Source organism: Triturus cristatus, chromosome 8 (assembly GCF_964204655.1).
Source record: "Triturus cristatus chromosome 8, aTriCri1.1, whole genome shotgun sequence".
In the NCBI taxonomy this organism is placed as follows: domain Eukaryota; kingdom Metazoa; phylum Chordata; class Amphibia; order Caudata; family Salamandridae; genus Triturus; species Triturus cristatus.
The window spans coordinates 1,545,514,243-1,545,539,471 of NC_140591.1; the positions used below are offsets into that span (position 1 = coordinate 1,545,514,243).

General features: G+C 42.6%; 1 protein-coding gene across 1 annotated transcript in view; it reads left to right on the plus strand.

The window, feature by feature from the left end:
• The window catches only part of LOC146806102 (ecto-ADP-ribosyltransferase 5-like), a 344,837-nt gene that overhangs the window by 252,896 nt on the left and 66,712 nt on the right, over positions 1-25,229 (plus strand). The window contains exon 3 of the mRNA XM_085623440.1: positions 8,506-9,229. Within this exon, the coding sequence (XP_085479566.1) occupies positions 8,506-9,229 (724 nt within the window). The remainder of the gene's footprint in view (positions 1-8,505; positions 9,230-25,229) is intronic.

Genomic DNA, 25,229 nt, shown 5'->3' on the forward strand with positions numbered 1-25,229 from the left:
TCCAGGCATTTTGTTATAAGTGCATTAAAAGGACACTTTCCAAAACTCAGCATCCTTACATTACCTTTAAACAAATAATACATTTTTTTATCATGATGCTTCAAGTGCCTCTATGAATTGAAGGTCTTTAGATCCCTCTTTTCACTCTCACACAGAGTTATCTTCAGGTCTCCTTTACCAATTCAGGGATGGTGTTTTAAAAAAAAAAGTATGGGAACAGTTGAGCATCTTAGTCCTCATATACTCTTCAAACTTCGGCCTCTATTTACATGCCGATGTCCTTTCAGGTGAGTCATGAGGGTGGAAAGGATAAAAACAAAAGGGTCATATTCAGAGTCCTCATCATCCGGACCCCTGGAGTTTCTGGCTAAGGGCCCAGGAGAAAGAGGAAAGGAGCAAAACTCCATGGATTGCATCAAAGAGGAGGGGTGCTATGTGGAATCTAGGTTTTTGGTTTATGAATTTGACAGCTTCTCCCCTTCTTCAGAGAGATGCCCTAAAGAAGGTGTTGCAAAATATGGGCTCAATTTTAAGTCCCGGCTCTGGACAGCACATGCATTGTCACGAAGAGGCATGTTGTATATTCTCTGGGGGCTCAGCCCACCCGAAGGCTTCCATTTGCTGGCTCCATCATCGCTCTCCTAGTCTTTCTCCCCTTTTATCTATAGCATCCTGTGTTTAGCCCTCCCTGAGAGCATGGACCAATTACTACTTCCTGTCTACAGCTTCCATTTAAGAACTCTTTTATGGACTTCTTTTTTAAAAAGAGCAATTAACATGAGCACTTGTGTGTTCACTCACGTTGTATATAGACCTGTAAATAATTTTTTATCTCTTCACATTTGTTCCACATTCAAATACCGAGGTCAAATGTCAGGCACTACTTTGCCAAGATCTCAAAAGGTTATTCATCAGCTCTCTCTGTAACTTTTTTGAAGTCATTATCATGCATGGTGGCTGGGTGGTGCCCTGACATACCAAATGAGAGGCATGACAAGCATTTCAGTGGAATTTCTGGTGCTCTGCATATTAGTGACAAGCTCAGGAAACTGCTACAGTTCCTATGATTTCAACATCTGAAGAAGCTGATATGCCCTGGTAGTTTATTAATGATTAGGAGATTTGAGGGAAGGATCAAAGGTAAATGAATGAGCGGCAGTTGTAAAATAGGGTCTAAAGAGATATCTCTGCAAAATAACTGATCAAGGAGCGCCTGGCAGGAGCCAAGCAACCAAGTGTACGAGGAAGAAGACTCGCCGGGTGCTCTCATTTATACACATTGTTTGGCTTTGCATCTAAACTCTGAAGGAGCAGGCTGGTCAATTCTTCCATTTGTTGAGCTTCCCTATCTTTTGTATATTATGCCACTTGGGTATATTACATCCATTCCTGAGTCATATTGTGGATTCCATACGGTTGTTATACTTTCGGTTGGATCTACTATACGATTAGATGTTTTAATGGATTCGTTTGGACGCTCCTATAATCGTTGTCGTGTCCTGATAATGACCATTTAAATATATTATGGTTGAAACACCATTGACGCATACATGTGACCCAAACTGAAGAGGATGCATTTTTTGCTTTTTGTTGTTTTTTGTCTTGAGTATAATTATTTCCTCAGCCACTTTACGATTACACTTTGTATTGTTTATTCTGTTTGTCTACCGTGTTGAGCGCCAATGTTTTGTATGTTTTTGGATCTAATTATTTATCTATTAATACATTTTCTACGAATTGAATTTATACATGGGTTCTTTTGTAATTTAATTTTGTATCTTATATTTGTATACCTTTCTCTTTTCATGATTCTATCTCTTTTGAATAGCGTAAATATTCTTTTTGATGTATGTTCTGTGTATATAAGTGTCAAACTTGAACTTTTGTTATGATTCTATTATCCTCATTTATTCACAAACGCCTTGTGGAAGCAGAGCATCATATCTCGGCCTGCCAGTGCTGTTTCTTCCCCATCTCTTGTCACTGTTTTCTAGTTGGGCAGGTGGAATGTACTCTGCTGTGCATGTTTCACTGTTGTCTAGTTAGGCAGGCACTATGTACTTTGCTATGCACTTTTCAATATTTTCTATTTGGGCAGATGCTAAGTACTCTGATGTGCCCTTTATTTAGACATGCCATGTACTTTAGTGTGACTGCACTGTTTCAAGATCTGTTTACCTAAGTGCTAATGCAAACAGGTGGTGGTGATTAGTTAAAAGTCCCTGTTTCCTGCTGCCCTCAAGGTCACCTAAGGTTTTCTTTGGTTTATTTGTTTGACTGCCCTAACAAGTGATGTTAAATAGTTAGAGGCTTCCAGTTGACCTGAAGGCTGTCTGGTATGCTTGCTTGCTTGTTTATTTGTTCAACTACCCTACTATCTAATTATGGCCTCTACTCCCTGCCTCAGTTCCCTGCCAAACACAACCTTCTAACTGACACGAAGCACTCAGTAATCTTCTAGAAGGCTTCAGATAAGTACTTAATACAGCCCATAAATACAGCTTTCACATTCATCCCCCTGCTTGGCTTTTTTAATCTATCTTGAGATGAGCTGGTCTCCCTCAAGCACCGTCCTTGGATTCCGAGCCCCACCACCTGCAACAAGAATAACCTGGATGTCTTCGCATGGAAATTGGGGGCCAGCAACCCCTCTTGGAACTTCTTCCCTTCAAGACAGACACCACCAACAACCTTAATCCCTACAACCTGGGCATTCAACTGGCACCTTCATGCCCTCATCACCTCGACCGCGACTATCTTTCCTTCACCTCTGTTCAACGCTCCAGCGATTCTAGAAAATTACATGGACCTCAGGTTAGTGCACTAAGCAGGCACTTCTAGTTTTTGTATCCCCCTTTCCTTTAAGGATACCCTAGCAATTTGAGCATGATAAGAAAGCCTTGTCAAAAGGAAAAAGACTAGTTGTTTAAAGTAACACAATGTTAATGACAGATAAAGATTTCATAATCATCTGAACAGAGGCTAAAGGATACATGCTCAAGATTCAGCCCAGGGGTCTGTGCTCAAAGGCTCCACAAGTAGGCTTGAAATCCTTATAATAATTCTTGTTTGATATGTTTCATTAACGACTCACACCTCAGGATGATTGTTAAACATTCATAAATGGTAGACAGAAATGATTGTGTTCTTGTTGCAGAGTACTTATCCTGACTGAAGGAGTGTGCCTTGCCACTAGAACTTGAGAAGTCCTGCTTAGAGATGGCACCCACCATCCTGTTTAAGGGACCTTCAAGGTACACCAGAACCATCTCTCTCTCCTCCCCATCCCTCCAGAGTTAGTATCTCTTCTGATACAATGGATTGACCTCAAGGGGAAGTGGTGTAAGAAGATTTGCTTCCACAGATTTCCTGATAATTCAGATGAGTGGCTTTGGCAGAGCACAGAGTGAGGCATCATCACTGAAGTAGATGTAAGCAGCAGACCGTGTATAGTTATTAACAAATCTGTAAATGACAGATCAGAGAACCTAACCAAAGGGAAGGGCTTCCGCTAAATGTGCGAAACAATGCCCGAATCTAAGAAGAGTAAATTCTCTTCTTGAGTCCCCTCACTCACCAAGGGTTGCCCCTAGGTGACATGCTTCATCATTGGGGCCATCCCAGACAGCTACTGTCTGGGGCGTGCTGCAACTTGCAGAACTACGTAGGAGCACTTTTTCTGAAACAATGTGTAGTGCAGTGTATGGGGGAATGGTGATGCTAAAAATACCTAGCTAGTGAGTGATTAATTTATTCCTGCTTCTAGTTGGTATGGATAAAAAGGGGTTAAAAGTAGGGAGGAAGGGTAACTGTTATGTGTATACTGTCCCTAGTATTTGGTCGACAGGTTTCGAGGTGTCCCCTAAACCTCTTCTTCAGGACCACATGGGGACCAGCCCCATGCGTATCACTCCATGAGAAGAACAATTCTATACTAAAGAAATATTATAATAAAGAACAGATGCACACCTAATGTGTGAGCACCAAAATTAAATACATATGGTTGAAATCAGACTCGTAGTATCTGTTCAAGGAGATAAAGTGACTAAGAGATTAGTACATATTGCCTGCCCACCTTTCACGTGGGCAGGTCCAAACCGTGTGCAGTGCTTAAATCAATGCGTTCCTCTATAGTTTTTGTCGGTGCCCTTAGTAGTACAATTTATAATTAGTGCTTGTATCCAATGTGACACCTTGGAACACATTGGACTACTCTATTGTGAGAAAGCATGGTTAATCGTTAAAAACATTAGTAAAAAGAAAGAAAAACTTGTGAGCAAACATTACAAAACAAAACAAACATATAAACATACTGTTCACAATTTGTAAGAACATAGTTTTGTTTTGGCAACGTTGTGCCTCATGCACAGTGAAAAGTATATTCCTAGGCAATCACAATTGATACAAATATCAGCCACTAGGTCAATTGATATAAAACTGAAAACATTAGAAAGACTTTTAATAAGAGCCAGTGTACCATATAATAATAAAGTTAAAAAAACATTTTTTTATTGTTGTCAGCATAAAATCGTATTTTATATTTAAATCAACATAAAACTAAAACACAATACAATTTCTAAAAAATATACACATATTTTATAAAAAAACAAAACTTTAACAAAATACAAACTGGAATGCAAATAAAATGACATAAAAAGATTATTCAATGAACACAATGTAAAATGATGAGGATAAACCAAAATGTAAGCATTCAAGATATACGAAGTTGCGGCAATAGTTGTGCCTCATGGACTGCCAGGGTGGAGGAGCTTGTAGTAACCCTAGAAGAATGTATATAAAGTATTAAAGTCAAGGGAAGGGCCATGGGTAAAAAACGAAATGCTGGTTAGTTATTTCCCATAGCCTGGCCTGGAGGAAAAAACAAGCATTTATCAGGGGTCCTCGGTTCCTGTTAGGGAAAAAATGATCTCACTTGGCTCAGCACTCCTCCTTCAATGACAGCTATTCGTACCTGGGCAGACCGCATATTAGCATGTCTTCAGCCCGATGTTGTTTAAATACTGGCAGAAAAAAACCCAGTCATGCTCACATGTGAGTAAAGACTAGACCGCGGTTGTAACAAAATGGCCGCCTACTTTCTGAACTTTTCCCACACCATTTTGGGAGGATCATTTTCAGAGTTGGAATTTTTTTAATTAAATTAAAGGCATTGTAAAACTGGGGGATGAGTAAATAATAATTTTTTGTCAGCATTTATTGAGGTGATTACCGCAACTGAGACAAGACTATGACAAAAAAATACTGACAAAAAAAACAAGAGATATGAAAGAAAGACTATAGACCAAGGTTAATGGCCATTTCATTATTAGCAAGCTTTGAGCGCCATATTGGAAGTAGAGATCAGAAATGGTCCACCTCCAATATTTAGTTATAAGATTATCAATTGAGGTGTAGTTAGTGTGGTGTCAACCTGAGAGGAGAAAACTACTCTGAAGGCAATGTTTAACAGAGAGGCAGTAGGATTTAGACTGTTGCTTTTGTGTGGTTCTGGATGCGGTTGTTCAGTAATTGCAAGTTCCATGCATCATGCCAGTGGAGTTACAAAAACAATTAACAATCTGGGGTCTCATGTGGAAGTTTGTTCGTGGGACCTCTTCTTGGAGGTGATTTTAGTACCGTCCGGTCCTCTCATCTCTGATGTAAATAAAACATACCTGTCGTATCTGTGTGCAATTTGAATACCCATCTTTGATCTTTTTCCAGCACCTTTTGTTCTAAATTGTCACAGTGTGTCATATGTACTAACACTACCCATCGCAAGTCATTTGGAGTGTGTTTCTTTTCATTAAAGTGCTTGCCCTGAGGCTCCTGATGTTGCTACGGTGCTCACATATTCTTGTGCTGACCTTTCTAGTAGTCATGCCTACATAGTGTAGCTTACATCTACCTGTGATCATGTATATCACCCCTGAGCTGTTGCATGTGGTGAACTTTCTTAGTTCCCAAGTTGTTCCTGTGTTGAAAGTCACCTTACATTCTTTGACTTTGTGAATAGGACGGGAGACTTATTAAGGCTCTCACCCCACAACTTACATGACAAACTTCCAAAAGCACTAGGTTTGGCATTCGTTCCTCTAAACAGTTCCTCCACAATTGCCACATGGGTGTGCATAAACCATTGATGCAGCTTTCAGCCTTTCAGAGAATGATAGCTCTGTGGGAGGACTTCATAGCAATCAAATTGACAGGGTCAATGTAAGACGAGCTGCTCCAAACTAGGTTTTTTCTCTGAATTCGAGAACTTGTAGTCCTTATTTTACAATGGAATATGTATGGGATATAGATCCAGCAAGCACATGGTCATGAAGGGGCATGAACCATGGGCCATGCAAGTCCAAGAAGCAGTGAGTAACATTTATCAGGAGGTTAGACTAAGGCTAAAAAGAGCCCGGCTTCTAGCCATTTTGGGAGAACTTAATTTGAAGGAAGCCAGTGCTAGGTTGAAGGGGCCTCTTCAAAGCCCCACAGCTTCAGTACGCATAGATCTTGTTTTGAAACTACACAGTGCAGTGACATGTTGGAAAGGTATAAAACCCTCAAACATGCAGATTAAAGGACTGATTTATATGTTGGGGGTAAGGATACTCTGTCGTAATGGTCTGGCCTGCCCAATTTAAGTGCAGGCGGACCATTGGTGGTGCCGCGGCAGACTACTCTGTCTCAGCTGTGCTTACACCCCTTCGACAGCCCGACAGGGCAAGTGTTGTGGTAGGTTGATCTTTATGTCTGCCTACCTACTTTAGATGGGCGGACATGAAGATTAGTTTTCGCTGCCCATCACTGACAGGAAAACCTTGGCTGTAAGGGGCAGTGAAAACTGTCTAATGCCCCCCTCGCCATGGAGATAACTACCATGGCGAGGGTGGCATTATTTATTGATTTTCTTTTTGGAAAAAAAAACTACCTCTGTCATGTTGAAGGAACCATGTGTCAAACTTTAAAAGCATTGACAGGCACTCTTAGAACAGTTGTTCCTGACAGTGCTTCAGGAATGACCCCCAGCTTGGTGTCCATTTTCTAAATTGGGCAGGTGGGGACTCCATAAGTGGACTTATATCGGCACACCAAGATATAAATCAGTCTGCTAGCACTGAGCGCTGGGAGATCTCACTGAAGGCCGTGTGGTGTAGCTACAGGTGCAGGGAATAACTTCACATTCTAGAGAGTGGTGATTCATGGCAGCAGTGCAATGAAACTGGTTGAGATATCAGTACTTCCAAAATACAAATGTTTATCTTGCACAGGGGGTAGCTATCAATAGCACAGCAGGTGCAGGGCACCAGGGCCCAGGGGTGAAAGCGTCCCACTGCACCCCAGTTGAAGCTGCGTTTTTGTACCAAAGCAGGGGTGAGGTAACTGTGGTGATGCGTGTTCAGAGCGCTGTGCCGTCATGGAATGCAAGACTCTCTTGAGATTCCAGGAAGGGCCGCTGTCTCTGGGCCCCTGTAAGAGAGACATGTCGTCTCACCAAATAAATACTTGAAACCCACAATGATTACGTCTGATCATGCTTCATGAACATTTTCCATAGTGACCACACCGTCATCCGCTTCAATCAACACGCATGAACAGATGTCACCCAAGGATTACACTGACACTTTCTTTGTGGGTGAAGAACTTCTGCAGGTTTATTTCATACAACATAAGTATGACAATAAATGGGTTATCTTACGGGCGATCCAGGGCAAGCAGCCCCTAGCTGCTCCGCCCGCCTGGTGAGCCAGCACACACGGTGGGTCGATGCCCGGCAGTGTGGCACATATTTATTTTCAGATCATCCACTGGGTCACGTGATCTGTCTCCTACTCCCGCCCCTTCTGACAGGGGCGGAGCGTGTTGTGGCACACCCCCGGTTGGTCAGGCCCCCCAACCGCCCGAAGGACTAACGGGGCGCCGCCGCGGTCTTCCCAGAACCCCCTTCGGCTCCTGGACCTTGGCTCGGGCACCCTTACTGTGCCGGACAGGGGTACCCTTACTGTACCGCCTGTCGCAGAGGTACCCTTACTGTACCCGTCTGCCTCCAGATCGCCCTGTAACTCCGCCTGCAACGCAAAAGAAAACATTAAAACATTCCAATAACGCGCTGTCTCCGCCACGCAGGGTAAGCGGAAAGGGTGGGAATACGCGTGTCCGAGCAGGAGCGGCGCGCAGGAAGCAGAGGAGGAACTGGGCGAGAGGGACGCCTAAGTAGGGGGGCTAGCCTCGCCCCCCCCAACGGCCCGCCTCCACCTACACAGTCATTGGGAGATCCCCTCCCTGGGCGTGGCCTCGCGCGCGAGGCAGAAGGAGGGGGAAGGCTGCGACGGGCGGCCACTAGAGAGCTGCCCTGCTGATGTCCCACTGCGTGGGACGCGGGCAGCGGCATTCTTGCTTTGAGGCCCATAGAGCCTCTACTGCGCCACTGCCCTACAGATGCCATGTTTTAAATGTATTGTGCTGTCTAAATTAACTCCCAGTGTTAATTCTATCATCTCTTTCCCGCAGGCAAACGCCATCGTGCTGGACATGGCGCCTAATTCCTTTGATGATCAATACATAAACTGTGCTGATACAATGGAGCAAAGAATTATAACAGACGGACTGTTACAAAAAGAACTGTCCGGAAGTAGCAAGTTAAAAAAGCAATGGGACACCGCAACAAAAGCATGGGCGCAAAAGAAAAACAGCGGCTCGCTGCCCCCCCTCCCCAAGGGGTTCAAGGACAACTACGGGGTGTCACTGATGACTTACACGGGCGAGGGTGCTGGTGGTGGTATTTACACTGACTTCAACGCCGCTGTCCGGGAGGGCGGCCAGTCTCTGGAATATTACATGAACAATTTTCACTTCAAATCCTTTCATTTCTACCTGACCAGAGCTCTCCAGCTTTTAAAATCAGATTGCAATACCCATGCCATGGATGTCTACAGAGGAGTGAAGGTACAGTACGAGCCACCGGTGGGATCACAGAAGACGAGGTTTGGCCAGTTTACTTCAACATCATTGAAGAAAACAACAGCAGAGGGATTTGGCTCCACTTCCTTCTTCACCATAAGAACCTGCTTTGGGGTTCGCATTCAGAAGTATTCCTATTTCCCTAGTGAGGCAGAGGTGCTGATTCCATTGAATGAGGTGTTCACTGTGACCAAATACACAAAGCAAGGCCACAGATTTGTACTAAACAGCACACAGAGGACCTGCAGTAACTATAACTGTGCATACCTACAAGGTAGGTATTTGAGGGACACAGTGTGCCAGTCTGTGCAAAAAATAGCCATGTCAACACAGCATCATTTGTTTGTGTTTAGATGCATAAAACACATGGAACCTGTGCTATTATACTGATATTGATATGAAATACTGTGGCCTGTGAGTGCATGTGGAGACCTTGGGCCTGAGGTAGAGCCAGATGGATAGGGTACATCTTCACACCTTCCCACACCCTAATTACAAGGCCTTTGCATATAATGCACTTGTAATAAGGCAATGGGATATCCCTCACGTTTATGACTCCAAATTCTAAATCAGCCTATTTAGCTTACATAAAATAGTTTTTTCTTTATACTAAATGCTGATATAGATCTGTTTCTCTGGCACTAGAAGGTCTGAATATCAAGTCCTTTTTTTAAGCTAATGACATTCTCACCAATCAGGAAAGCCCTGATTACTGGTCAAATAGACAAGAACAGGAAATAATGACACTAACCGTTGTCTCCTCACTCAGGGCCTGATTCACAAAGGTAAACTTACATATTTGTGCAAGTTTACTATTTTTTCAAATTCACAAACTACAAGATACATTTTTCTATCAGAATTTTTATGACTGTGGAGACTCCGCGGTAGGGCCTAAAACTTCGCACATAAAAATATTTATTTTCCAGGGGCCGTGGCTTCAGGGGGGTGTATGAGGTGTTACACCCCCCTAATAAATGTATTTTCTTACAAACAGTTGAGTGGAGGTGCTTTCTGTCAGATAGGGTGAGGTGTCTGTCGGAGTTCTCACTGACAAAAACACACATACACTCTCACATCTCCTGTTTTGAATGTCCCAAAACATTTTATATTACTAAATATTGTTTTTCTCTCACTTAGTACTCATATCAATCTGCATTCCCTTCCCTTCCCGCAGCCCTTTAAGGCTCTATTCATGAGCCCTCCTTGTCATATAATGTATTTTAACATTATATGTTAGTAGTGGACACTTACCTTGCCGCCTGGTCCCGCGTCTCTGCTCCTGCTCTCCACCGTGAGACTCCTAGGAACGAGAAACACAGCCAGGCTCCCCTGACCAATCACAATGCTGCAATGCAGCATTATGATTCGTAAGCACCCAGGCTCCCTGGCCAATCACAACACTGCAAAGCAGCATTGTGATTGGTCTGAGCGTCGTGGTTCGATGCCCAGCCAGGGAATGGGGGCCTGGGCATGTTCTCCATGTAGGCTGTAGCCTGTAATGCAGCCTGCGCGGAGCACAGGGAAAGTGCACACACCTGTTTGGCAGGTCCCAGAGCAGAGCAGCCACGCCAACCTGCCCACAAAGCAGCACGGAAACATAAAATGATAATAACTCAAAGTTATTATCATTTTATGTTTCCTTTATTTGCACATGCTTAAAAGCAGTGCGCAATGCTCCTCCGCCATAGCAAAGGAGCCGCCACTGTTTGCTAGCGTGATCGTCGGGAAATCTGAAGTTTACCCCCTAGATCTTACTGACCAAGCTACGCCCCTGATCTTTTCATGCGCCGAGCTCTCCACTCTGTGGGCGGGTTGAATCACTAAGATAGTGGGCAGGCTGCATACGGATGAGCATCCTCCTTGGAGTAGGTTATTGTGATTTAGCAATTTATACTATTTGTGGTGTATCTCCAGAATCTAGGCTTATAAGTCACTAAAATGGCAAAGATCTTCAATGGAAATTTCTGAGAACGTTGGTGTTGTTTCAACTTCCTGGGTTTTTCTCAAACATTTGTTTATTGTGTTACTGTGTTGTTGTGTGTGATGTGTGGTGTGGAGTAGTGCTGTGCTGTTGGTGGTGTGTTGTGTTGTGTTAATTAGAATTTGTATGGTGCAGGTAATCACCCGCGAGGGTATCCAGGTGCTTTATCAGGTCTGTAGGCGTAGTACTTGGGTGCAGTGTGTCCGTCCTGCAGAGTAAGTTGAAGAGCCAGGTCTTCAGCTTGTTGTGGAATTCAAGAAGTGAGGAGGAGGCCCTGATGTGTTGAAGAAGGTCGTTCCAGGTCTTGGGTGCGATGTAGGAGAATGCTCGACCTCCTGTTCTGCTTTGTGGAAGCTGGGGTGTGTGCGAGTGAGAGTGCGGCTGAGCGCAGGTGTGTGGTGGGTTGGTGAACGTAAAGGCAGTTGTTCATGTATGTTGGTCTGATGTTGTGCAGTGCCCTGTATGCATGAGTAAGGAGTATTAATTGAATACATTTGTGTATGGGAAGCTAGTGGAACTCTCTGAGGTGTGGTGAGATGTAGGAGATTGAGGATGAGCCCAATGGCGGCCGCTATTTACCGGTGTGGTGTAGGTTTCAAAGTAATCATAGGGCTATGCCCCTTATGTTACGCTATTTAGATTAGCCTTTTAATGCTAAATATAGTGAAGGTTGCTATGTTTGTAGGCAACCCACTGAGCTAGAATAATGGTTTAAAGTATACGTTAGTCTAGGACTGCTAGCAGCCATTTTGTATGATGGTTTAGTTATGTTAGCAAATGTGTTCCAAACTGTTAAAAGGCAGGCCTTAGTGATTGCGCATTATTGTGCAATACTTGTTGTTCACAGAGTTTTGCTCATGTGTCAGAGGAGCAGAGCTTCAGATGACCTTCAGATTATGATAAGAAAGTACACTCCCTACAGATGGTGGAAGTGACTCACTATTCATAGTATAACTTGTAACCTCCCCATGTGGGTGTGGCCTAAAGAGTTTGTGATTGTATGTAAATGAATTATGAGTTGGTGGGGGCTCAGTCCTCTCAGCTCATCTCAATTGAGGCAGGCTGACATGGATTCTCTCTGCAGAAATCTGTGAATAAAGCAAGGTTTGTACTTTCCATCGCTGGACTGGCTCCTTATTATAGGTAAGGCATATAAGATGACATAGTAATCTGGTGACCCTATTTTGAGTCATGTTCTACAGTGACGGGCGGGGATGAGGAGAGTTGTGAATGAAAATAAAGCCACTTACCTTCAGGCTGGCCATCTGACCGGCCACCGCCTCTCTGTCCACTCGCTGCTGCTCGTTCCTCGAAGAAGGAACAGGAAGCACCCAAGCTTCTGATTCCCCTAGCCAATCACAATGCTGCAATGCAGCGCTATGATTGCTCTGAGCGCTGTGGATCGGCACTCAGGTAGGGAATGGGAGTCTGGGGCATGTTTTCCACTTAGGATGTAATACAGTCTGGGTGTAGAACATGCAAAGTGCGAGAGGGCTGGTCAAAGCGTCAGTTTGCGCCTTTGAGTGGGCAAACCATTCCTCCCCTGCCCTGCTCTGACAATCCAGCCCACCCTGCCCCGCACCAGGAAAGTACAACTAAAATGATAGTAACACTAGTTATTATCATTTTAGTTTTCTTTAACTACTGCTCACAGAGCTGTGTGGCGATGCAGCTCCGCCTTAGTGGAGGAGCCTCCACTGGATGAGTCTTGCTGCAGAATTGTGGATGGTTTGGAGTTGGTGTATGGGGTGGTAGGAAATACCAGCATAGAATGTGTTACCATAGTCTAATCTGCTTGGGATGAGTGCTTGTGGGAAGGTGGATCTGCTACTCATTTGAAAATCTTGCTGAGAATGTGGCAGCAGAAGGAGCTGACTATGTTGACCTGGGCTGTTGTGTTGAGCTTGTCTTCCTGGATGATTCCTAGGTTTCTGGTATGGTCAGCTGCTGTGGGTCCAAGTTCTGCTTACCATCAAGTGAAGTCCTATGGAGAATTCTTATTCCAGAAGATCAGCACTTCCGTCTCATTGGAGTTGAGTTTCGGGCAGTTAGATCTCATCCATTCTGCTTCGGTGATCATGCAGTTGGAGAAGTTGGTTTTGGTGGTGGGGGACTTGTTGGTCACAGAAAGGATAAGTTCTGTTTCATTGACATAGGATATCATGGTGATGACTTGGGATCTGATGATGTTGGCGAGCAGTGTCATGTAGATGTTAAGCAGGCTTGGCCTGAGCGGTGAACCCTGAGGTACCCCGCAGATCAGATCCTTGGATTCAGATGTGTTGGGTGGTAGTCTGACTCGCTGTGTTCTTCCTGTAAGGAAGGAGCTTATCCAGTTGAGTGCCAGACCTTGGATGCCTATATCATGCAGTCTTCTGAAGAGGATGTGGTGGGAGATGGTATCAAAGTCTGCGGAGAGGTCAAGAAGGATAAGGGCTGTGGTTCTTCACAGTCCAGTATTGTGTGAATGTCATTTGTGACCACAATGAGTGCTGTTTCTATGCTGTGGTTGCTCCAAAATCCTGATTGGGTGTCGTCCAATAGGAAGTGGAGTTCAAGGTGGCTGGTAACATTTTTGTTAATGGCCTTCTCCATCATTTTGGCATCGTTTAGGAGCAGAGAGGGGGGTCAAAAGTTGTTCAGCTCGCTTGGCCGGCTGATAGTTTTGAAAGAGAGCGTTGACTGCAGCATATTTCCAGGCTTCTGGGAAGATGGTGCATTTGACGGTGTTGTCAATGATGTGGAGTGATGGGGCAAGGGTCTGTTGGGGCCCCGGGGTGTATTTCTTTCATGATCTCTGCTGTATCTTCTTTGGTGAATGTTTTCCATTCAGTCAGATGTCCTTCCTGGTAGGCGGTGGTCAGATTGATGATAAAATCTTTGGGGTCTGATTGTTGATTGAAGTTGCTGTAGATCTTTTCTATTTTGCTGTGGAAGAAATTACGTATGTTGTTGCAGAGTTCCTGTGATGGAATGAAGGTGTTGGCGGCGGCCTTGGAGGTGGTGAATTCTTTGACTACTGAGAAGATCTTTTTGCTGCTGTTGTAGCTCGCCTCTATGTCTTCAGTTAGGGCCCTCCTTTTGGCGTCTCGCAGGAGTTGATGTTAATGTCTGAGTGCAGCCATGTAGGTGGCTTTGGTGTCGACACAAATGGCTGGATCTCTATTTTCTTTCCAGCTGCTTGCTGTAGCGCTTGGAGACCCGGAGGTTGCATGGATACCAGCTGGCTTGTTTGTTGTTTTTGATGGGCATAAGAAAGTCTGCTCAGTTCTTGATCCATTCTCTGAAGTTGATTATATCTTTGTCGAGGTCGTTGGTGGTGTTGGGTTGGGCCGTTTTGAGGGCATTGAGACAATCTGCCTCTGTTTCGTGTGTTGACTTGTGGTGCATTGATGTGAAAGTGTATGATGGATTAGTCAGTCCACATGAGCGGTGAGACAGAGTTGTGTCTGATCCTGTTGCTAGTGATGAAGATTGGATCCAGAGTATGTCCTCTGATGTGTTTTAGGTCAGTGAAAAGCTGGGTTAGTCCGATGTTGTCTTTCAATGAGGGCTGTAGAGCAGGTGTCCGTTGGTCCTCGAGGTGGAAGTTGAGGATACCGAGTAACACAATGTCCTTGGAGTTGATGGTGAGGGGAGCGATGAAGTCTGTGATAAAGTTGCTGAAGTTGGTTTGTGGTCCTGGTGGTTGGTATGCAAGGGTGCCTGTCAGGATCAACCTGTTGTCAGTTTGTAGTCTGAAATGCACATAATCCATGATGAGGGTGTTGATGTTCATGGATGTGGTGCATTTGAAGATGTCCTTGTGGAGGATTGCTAGTCCTCCTACTGGCTTGTGAAGGCAACCCTGTTGTGTGATATTGTCGCCGAAGGGATAGCCACAGAGATGTTGGGTGCTAAAGCAGGGTTGAGCCTGGTTTCCATGAAGAAGAGGAGGTCTGGCACATTGTTGCTGAGTAGGTTCCAGGCCTCTGTGGCATTTTTGCTGAGTGAGTGGATGCTGAGAAGCATGTATGCAAGTGGTTATTGTGCTGCTGGTTTAGTGTATTCTATGACGTTTGCCTGGGTGGTTGAGTTGTTGTTGGAGCATGACAGACGTGTGTGGGTGTGCAGGTGTATGGCTGTTCCAGGAGGTTGAAGGCTCACTGATTTCTGCTCATGGGTGTATATTCAACAGCTCTTGTGTACCCATCCCAGTGAATGTCAGTAATATTTACTTTTTAATAAAATCTGCAAATTATCAGCAGATGGTTGATTATTTGTCAAGTGTGTTGAATCTATAATCAAGCAGACACTGCAGTGTTCACAAAATCACACAGTTCCAGTTTTTCTGACAACATTATACAACAGCAGGTCTAGAAGAAATGAGATAGAAGACTTTCCTGTCGACCAACATTGTCTATCCAACTCAAATGATGTGCCAAGAAAACCAATCGAACACACACAATGATGCAAATGCAATGTCAGGGCAAGTGGACAAGGAGGGGGCCTCATAATAAGCAACAGTTTAACACAGATGCACATGCTGCTAACCATAGCCACCATCATTTTGTTGCACCCTGCTCCTTTCCTCAGCAAGAGTGGTTCCCACACTGTGCCCTTTCCAAGCTCTTCTACAACATCTCCATGGTAGGTTCCCTTCTGGCCCCCTGTGAGAAGACCCATGCAGTCGTGAGTGTGCTGAACTAAGCTATGTGACAAGTGGAATGCACCTGGTATGGCCATTGAGTGCCTGGACACTCAAAATAATGGACTTCATCCAGACTGCTATCAGTGCAGAACAAATTCTCTATTTTCTCTCTGTGCATACGGGACAGTACACAACATCCCTCCTCAAAGTATGAAAAGTAAAAAATATGAAAATAAGGGTGAAGACAAACATCCATAACTTTCAAAGTAGTTCATAGTCCTATAGTCATTATGATGGAGAGGGAAGAGGGTGGAGTGAGCACCTCCCTTGGCCACCCTGCTCCTCTCCATGCTTTCCCCTGGTGGTGGTAGTGGGGTTAGGTGTAGCTGAGGTGTTTCCTGGATCTCCACTTGGTTGCATCCACATTATTGTTGGTTCTCCCAAATGACCCCATCGTCTTCCTCACCTGCAGGTAGCAACACGTCATATTCACAGCTATCTACATTGTGAATTCTTTTAGGTGTTTGAACATGAAATATTTCTGGCCCCTGGATAATTTCCCTTTTCTGCTGTGATCATTACTTGTAGAGCTTCAGATCCTACTCCATTGCTGACAATCTTGTAGCCTCAGGTGCGGGTCTCACTTCCCTCTGGCACTGAGACTGGGTCAGTTTGTCAGTGTGTCAGTCACTCGGCATAAAGGCAAGTCATTTGCAAGGAGACATTGTCTTCTCAGACAGATGCTGCTGCCCAGGATGTCACTTACTGGTGCTTAATGTCTGTGCATGGAAGTGACCCTTCAAGAGGAGCTACTGCACATAAATATGACCAATGCTATCAATAGCCCAAAGAGCAGATCTACATGAGCTGAGCACTGTACACTCAGCCTGACTAAAACAGTTCTGAGTTGTTATTTGAGTGTCAGTTTTCCCCTTCATGTTTTTTTACATTTGGTGGTATCCTGATGTAGTATGGAATAAATAACAAGATCCAGATGAAGCAATATTGAAGTGAAGTCTTGTTTATTCCATAGAAAGACCCACGACCTCCAGTTACAACAGCAGAGCCTTCAATGGGCTAGAGATTCCAATGCAACAGAACATTAAAGTAATATACATTCCACTAGTGACCTAACGCAAACAACATTCTACTAATAATCTAATGGTTAAAGTAATACACTAAACCTTAAGTAAACACAATACAAAATATATAATACATTACCGCATATTACACCCCCCCCTTTTTATAATAAACAAAAATAGACTAATAATACACATAATCTCTGGAGTGAATGGGAGCTGATCTTACTCTAGAACTACATCTAGTCAAGTTGTCTCCGTCACCTCCAGAAGTAACATTTGACCGTGTTGCAGAATTTATTGTGGGAATATCGCCTCTATCCAAGTTAACACTAGAAGAGGTTGCTTCACCAATTTGCAGCCTTTCATGTCAAGCTGCGTGAATCAAAGTAACAAGGTCATACCAATCACTTCTTTCATTCTCTCTTGTAGAACTGATTATTTGTAGAATTATTTTAGCTTATTCACCTGTCACATTGGCTAAAGCATTTCTATTCCACCATCCCTTATTCTGTAATAAGACTGCCATTCTAGTTATTTTCAATACTTTCACTGGTTCTGAAAACTTCAAACAACCTTTCCCTACTCTAATAGGCTTTTTAATTAAAAACCAATCACCATTACTGAGAACACCTTCTTTCACATGCATTCCTTTGTCATAATAGTGTTTATACAAATCTTGTTTCCTTTTAACATGTTCCCAAACACCTTGTAAATCGATATTGTGAGATTGTTCAACTTTATCCAATAACCATCTTGGACTAGGAGCTGAAATAGGGTTTCTCTCTCTCAATAACACAAAAGGAGCAACATTAGTAGTGCTTTCTGGAGTGATATTATAATTCCATACTTTAAAATGTAAATATTCAGCTACATCTCAGTTATTGGCAATTGTTGTCTGAACTCCATCTTTTATTAAGCGATTAGCTCTTTCTACTAGACCATTGGAAGATGGACTATACAATGGTGCAAGAATATGTTCAACATCATGTTTATCCAAGAATTTAGAGAACTCTTCAGATACAAAATGAGACCCATTGTCCGTAACAATTTCCTTTACTCTACCTTCAAAAAAATAAGTGCTTCAAAAATGAAAGAACAGAAGCTGAGTCTGCACTTTTGACAAAAGAAAAATACAACCACTTAGAAAAGTAGGCAATGGCAACAATAAGAAATCTTTTGACACCTTTAAAAACAGTAAACGGTCCAGTGAAATCAAGAGCTATTTTTTCCCAAGCATTATTCGGCCAATTCACAGGACATAAAGGGACTGTAGTTGTTCGCCAATGTTTGTCAGAACATAAACATTCAGAAGATGTTTCCACAAATCTTTTAACTTGGCCATCAATTCCAGGCCACCAATACTTTTTTTTAATTTTCTTTGCAGTTGCAGTAATACCTAAATGACCATTTTGAGCCAACAAAATAATTTTAGCCCTAAGATTAGTCGGTGGAACAAACAAATCCTGCCTAACTAGAATGTTATTAACTACAGATAACTCTGAAGCAACCTGGGAAAATATTCTCACATCTGTAGACATACTCCTGTTACATGGCCAACCTTGAATAAGAAATTTCTTAACCTGAATCATACAATCATCCTTATCACAATTATCAAACCATTCTTTTTCTGAAATTTTAAATTGTTAATTTATATCACTAACTGTAAAAACATATTCCAAATCCATTCCCTCACAACTATCAATACAGTCACCTTCTAGAGGTAACCGTGGTAGACAATCCGCTCTGAATTTTTTTTCTCCTGGAATATATTTTATTTCAAAATTAAACTCTTGTAGTCTTGCTAATAATCTAATGAATCTAGATGAAGCCTTATTAGAAAAACCATCCCCTAGCATATAAATTAAAGGCTTATGATCTGTATGCAATTGAAATTTTGTACCCCAAATTTACATTTTGAATTTCTCAGAAGCCCATGAACATGCAAGTGCTTCGCGCTCAATTGTACCATAATTCTTTTCAGCATCATTAAGAGTGTGTGATGCAAACGGAACAGTGCACGCCTGACCATTTAACATTTGGCTTAATACTGAGCCAAGACCTTCAGCACTAGCATCTACTGCAATGATACATTCCTCACCATGAGTAAAAGGTTTGATAGCTGAAGCAGTAGTAATTAACTTTTTGACTAAAACAAAAGTGCTTTGACATTCATCAGACCATACATACTTAGCGTTTTTCTTCAGAAGATTTCTCAAAGGTTGAATAATGACTGCATAGCCCTGAACAAAATGTGCATAATATTCACTTAAACCAAGAAAGGCTCTAAGTGAATCCTTGTCTGTTGGAATTGGTGCATCATTAATACTTTTCAACAACGAAACTTTAGGTTTAATACCTTCTTTAGAAATATTATGCCGCAAATAATTGACTTCTTGAGAACTAAATTTGCATTTATCAAAATTGATGGTCATTCCTTGAGAACCCAGTTTAGTCAAAACCTTCTCTAACAAGATTATGTGTTGATCAAAATTTTCAGTGTAAATTAATATATCGTCCTGGGAAGCCTGTATACCTTTCTCATCCTCAAACAATTGATCCATTAACCTTTGAAAAACACTGGCAGCAGATGCCAGGCCAAATGGCATACGCTTGTACATATACACGCCAAAAGGTGTCACAAATGTTGTAAGAGGTTGAGAATCTTCAGATAAGGGAATTTGATGGTACGCAGAACGTAGACTGATGGTAGCAAAATATTTGCTTCCTCCTAATTTGGCCAACATTTCATGAATTCTGGGAAGGGGATGGCAGTCTGCAAGGATATTTCTATTGAGAACTCTCAAATCCACACATAGGCGTATATCACCTGAACTTTTGCGTGCAACGACAGCAGCCGAAACCCATTCTGAAGATTCTACTTGTTTAAAAATACCTTGGGAACACATATCATCTAATAATTTTTTGAGATCTTCCCTAGCAGGAGGTGTAACAGGTCTTACTTTTTGTATTACAGGAATAGCATTACTTTTCAATGTAATGGTATGTTGAATTCTTTAACCATTCCAATTTTTTTATTAAAAGACTTCCGGAAATTTAGAACACAGGTTCTGTATAAACCCTTCATGTACTTTGGTTTCTTGTACAGCAAGCACTGGCATATAACCAAGAATAATAGGTTCAGCATGACCAGGTCTGAGTATAATACCTAGTTTAGCCTGATCTTGCCAACCCAGTATATCACGTCCATTGACTGCAACGTAAATTTTAGTAAAAATGTTCCTTCCTTTAAATATAATGCTGTCACCAAAGTAACCTTTCATGATTATATCATACTCACCAAATGCTTTGGGATTTATATTGGTAGACTGCAATAATTTTCCAAACCAAAACTTATTGAACGTGTTTTCAGCTAGGATGGTTATGGGAGACCCTGAATCTGCCATAGTACCAAGGTCAATCACACCAATTTGTACTTCACAGATGGGACCTTTACACTTTTTTTCAGAATCCCCTAAAGCATTAACTTCGACAGAAAATGAAACATTACTAATAGCTTTGACAATAATGTCATTCTCAACATCAAGTTGACTTACTTTGAATTTTGTTTTGTTAGAATTACATACAGTGTAAAAATGTCCAATTTTTTTGCAATAGTTGCATCTTTTTCCCTGAGCTGGACAATTCGGATAATTGCCCATATGAAACCTTGAACCACACCTGTAGCATGCCCCTCCAACCCTCTTCTCAGTTGTTTCTCTAGGTATGTTCTTATGTGAAATCAAATTAACATCAGGATCATTAGCATTAGACACAGCATTGACTTGTGCAACTTTCAAATTTTCTGAAGAAATTGTAGTTGAAGATTCAGTTAAAATTTTAGATGATACAACAGAACATTCAGTACTTCTGGCTATATCCATAACTTCATCAAGCAATGGATTTTTGCATTTAAAAATACGTTCTTGAATCTTCTTATTGAAACAATTAAATACTAATTGATCACGCAACGCAGCATCTAAATAATTACCAAAAACGCATTTTGAGGCTAAAACACGCAATACAACTAAATAATCTTCAATAGGTCCTTCGGACGTCTGTTTACGTTTAAAAAATGTGTGTCTCTCAACCATAACTGATGGTTCATCAACATACTGTTTACCAATACGTGCTAAAGCTTCTTTGAAAACATCCCAAGTTTCGTCTCCAGAAGGTGCAGGAAAAACTGGTAAATTATCAAAAATGTCTTGACCAGCATTGCCTAAATAGTTAAATAACAAAGCTTTTTCCCTTGAGGCTGAGAATTTGCTGGCATCAATGGCTTCAAGATCATTTTCAAATACCCTGAACCATTTATGCCACGGTGTTAATGGTTTGCCAGCAATCTCAAGAAATGGAGGTGGTAGCAAGACAGTGTTGGCAGAAGCCATGTCACAGCATCAATGTGTGCTTATCACAGAATATAATATAAGCACAATGTGAAATGAAACACAATGAAAATAAATAAAATATAAATTGTGAACCTTGAAGTGAAAAGAGGAAAACCGATGAAAATATGTTCCAAAATAAGCAATTCTTGGTTGAAAACGGTTGAATTGAACTGTTCCGAAATTAATCTGAAGAAAAACAACGTGAAAGTTAGGAACGCCAATGAAATCTTTCCCAACTAGTGCAAATGGCCGCCAAACGTGCTCGACGTGCTTTTGAGAGGAAGTAGAGACTATTTTGGTAACGTCAGATGTCGTGATGACGTGCACACTCCACTTGCATTCGGATACAGGAACCAGCAAAGAGAATCCAGCCGTCAGCCAACAATGAACGTTTCAAACACTGATTGGGTAAGCGCGAGAATCTTGTTTGAAGGATGCAGTAGTGTGAGAGAAAGCTTGTTATCGTTTCGAACACTAACACCTAGTCAGTTGGCCACAACTAATAATGATAGAAATCATTAAATGTACATTACCGCCAGCCTGCACAACAGGACGCACTGTAGGAAACTCCACGTTGATCCAACGTGTTGCAGAATATTGAATTTCTTTTGAATTTCCCCGTGTAGATCCTCGGTTGTTACTTTAAAGCGGCATCAAGAAAAAATACAATCCAGATAAATAATGCGTTGGTGGGTTGAAATAATCCCGTAAATCGTCGCCATATAATGTAGTATGGAATAAATAACAAGATCCAGACGAAGCAATATTGAAGTGAAGTCTTGTTTCTTCCATAGAAAGACCCACGACCTCTAGTTACAACAGCAGAGCCTTCAATGGGCTAGAGATTCCAATGCAACAGAACATTAAAGTAATATACATTCCACTAGTGACCTAACGCAAACAACATTCTACTAATGATCTAATAGTTAGAGTAATACACTAAACTTTTAGGAAACACAATACAAAATATATAATACATTACCACATATTACACCTGGTGATGTAGTGTAGTTAATAAAACATAGAGTCTAGAGGCCAGCCTCAGCATTTCCTTGCCCCTGCAGCCACCAACGTAGGTGCTCAAGTTGTTTATGCATGTCATTTGTACTTCCAAAATCATGTTGGCGACAAGGTTGCTCGCAATCCTGTACTTGCTCTTGTGCATCTTGCCAAATTCTGCCAGGGATCATTCCGTTCCCGCACGAAGACCACAGCCATCCCACCTGCCTTCTCCATCACTGGATCCTGCTTGCAGTGGCACTGCTGTGAACGTGTGGGCCTCCAGAACTCCTGTTAGCGGGATCACTGTACCGCTAGCACCCTAAACTGTTTTGTGGCGTGGTTCTTACACGCCCACTGTTGGGGCCAACAGACGCTACTGCCTGCCCACAACCATGCTCAAGCTGACGAGTTTTTATCTGCTTCGCCACAGAGAGTTCTGGACGGGTCCTGTCACCCTGTCACACTAAAGTGAAGGCAAACTGCCCATGCGTTTTCTTCCTCCCTGGTGCCTCCAGCCACAGAACTGTTTTTAGCTGTGCTCCTCATCCCTTTACAGTTTGGCTCTGCTCACACACTGACTGGCATCATATCTTCCTCTTTGCATGGTGGCACATAGGGAATGTAAATGCAACCACAACTCTTGCATATTGCACAGCACTATGCATTGGTTTCTGTAACAGGACATGCCGGGGCTGCCATAGATGTATGCCATTACTGTGCTGCACTCAATCGTGCTTTACTCCATTAGCAAACCCAGACGTCAAGCGATTCTTACTGTGTCAAGAAAAACAAGGCTCAGAGGAGTCTGTGGATGCATTCCATCCCAGGCTCACAGAGCACGCTAGCACTAGCACATTACACAAGAGCATCGACTCACATTACCATGGGATACATGACCCAAAATGGTACTGAGATGCTCCTCAGCTGCGAAAAAAACTCTGCTTGATACAGTTCATGCAAAGTGTGCAAACCAGTGATCTGAGCAGGCTGCTAAGGACTTTAATGACCTGTCTCATGGCACTGCATTCCTAAAACACAAGATCAAACAACTGAATATTGGTCACGCCATCTGATCAGTAGCACTAGGCAATTGTAGTTAGCTTTTCGCCTGTACCTAAAAGTGAACGCTCAGGGGCATTACTTAGTCAGTGAGATTCGGGGGGTAAAAACAATGGTTCAGAATGCCACCCTGAGCAATTGCCAGTGATTCCACTATTTGCAAGCATTCATCCCATCACCTTTTGAGTACTTGATTGACAGTAGTACGCTGGGAAATCTGAGATTGGCGCAGCTTTCCAAGCCTTCCACTGCCAATGTTTGTGAATTCCAAACAGTAGTAAATTTGCATCCCTTCAAGGAGTACTTCTGTGGGTGCAGATTTGCTACTTTTTTGATAAATCGGTCGCTCTGCATATTTAAGTTCCTGGGTCCAAAAAATGAACAAGTCAAAACCTCTTAATGAAGTCATAACAATGAGAAAAACCTACACAGACATTGCAGACCTGACTCAGGGCGAGGCGCCCAGACCCATCTACCAATCCTAGAATGCATTTATTTGGGGGGGTGCCTCCGCTCCGATCTATCCTCCTATTCTAACTTGAGAAAGTGAATACAAATGAATGGATAGAAGAGCACACAGTGTGGGTGTCAAAAACTAAAACAGCGTGCTAAAATGTGTGTTTGCATGGACATTTATCTTCCATGTTCACCCATAAAAAGAAACTGCTATCTCCAACCAACAATGAATGACCTGGTAGTAGCAGTAAAGGGAACCTTTTGGTTCTCCAAAGTTGATCTCAACACCAGATAACTTCAATGTCTGCTAGGTTCAAAATTCAAGTAGTTGGACATCTTCCTCCACCCACCTTGGCCTCTGCAAGTACAGAAGACTACATTTCCAAATCTGCAGTGCAGCGAAGTTGTTCCAGAACACCAATTAAGAGGTTCTTGATGTGCTCATGGTAGATATAGAAGTCAGTACTATGACATATCAAGACTATCGAAGAAGAACACCACTCCAGACTTCGCTGCATCCTGCAACAGTTGAAAGACTTTGGTCTCACCCTCAATAGCAAGGAATCTGAGTTCAATGCATGCCTCAGCTTTTTCGGATTGATTTTGTCAGTTGATCGGCAGCCCCTGAGTCCTCCAAAAATTGAAGTCATACAATTGGCACCTCAATCCACTTTCGTATCAGAAGTCAGGAGTCTTTTTGGCTTGGTCACATATTGCAGAAGATTCATTAAGAATTTTACTTCTATGACTGGGACATTGAGAAATCTGACTACAGCTATGCGGAACTGGACAGAATAACACCAAACCACATGCCAAATAACAAAATGTTCACTCTCAGCAGAAACTACTCTCCAATAATTCTACCAATACAAAGTCACAGATTTAGCAATAGATGCCAACTCTAAAGAGCTTCGAGCTGGACTGTGACAAAAGCAAACCACATTGAGAAAGAGGCAGTTTTGATTCATTGGATGTACCAACATTTACATCTTTATTTGTATTGACAATCTTTTACAGTCTCCTCCATAAATAGAAAAATGGATCCCTTAGTGACAGGAGTACTCTTTCTCGGTGGTATAATGACCAAGATCGGTTTATGTGTCAATGCACCAGCGATCAGCCATGGCTGATGAGATGCGGTGTGCTATCAAGACCATAGAGTACATCAGGTTGAGGTAGAGCACTCCCACCCACTTTCTGTGTCCCTTGTGGACATTTGTGATGCTACTACAATAGATGATGGTTTACAGCTAGCTATCAGCGAGGCCTGGAGCGGCCAGTGGGGATTATTACCATAAAATGAATTGACCTATGCTCCAGAAGCCTGCTAAATCTTGCATTCCCATACAATGTCAGACAGACACAAGCTCTTTAAGAGGACATTGTTTCCTTAAGGCACATAATTGTGACCCTGTCAAGCTCTTGCAGTGCAATTGGCACATGTTGGGCTGTAATGAGTGGTCAAACCAAAAAACTGCCTCTGATGTAAAGTTGGATTCCGAGCACGAAATTAATTAATAGAGAGATAAAACACCCACTGTCAAGTCTCTACTCTAATGGACCCCTCGAGTACCTGTTGCAGCCAGAGGCATCCCTCCTCATCCATGGGGATGCATGGCATAAGCAAACATCAGAGCTACTGGTGTATTGATGTCCTCTATCATCAAGCAACCAGG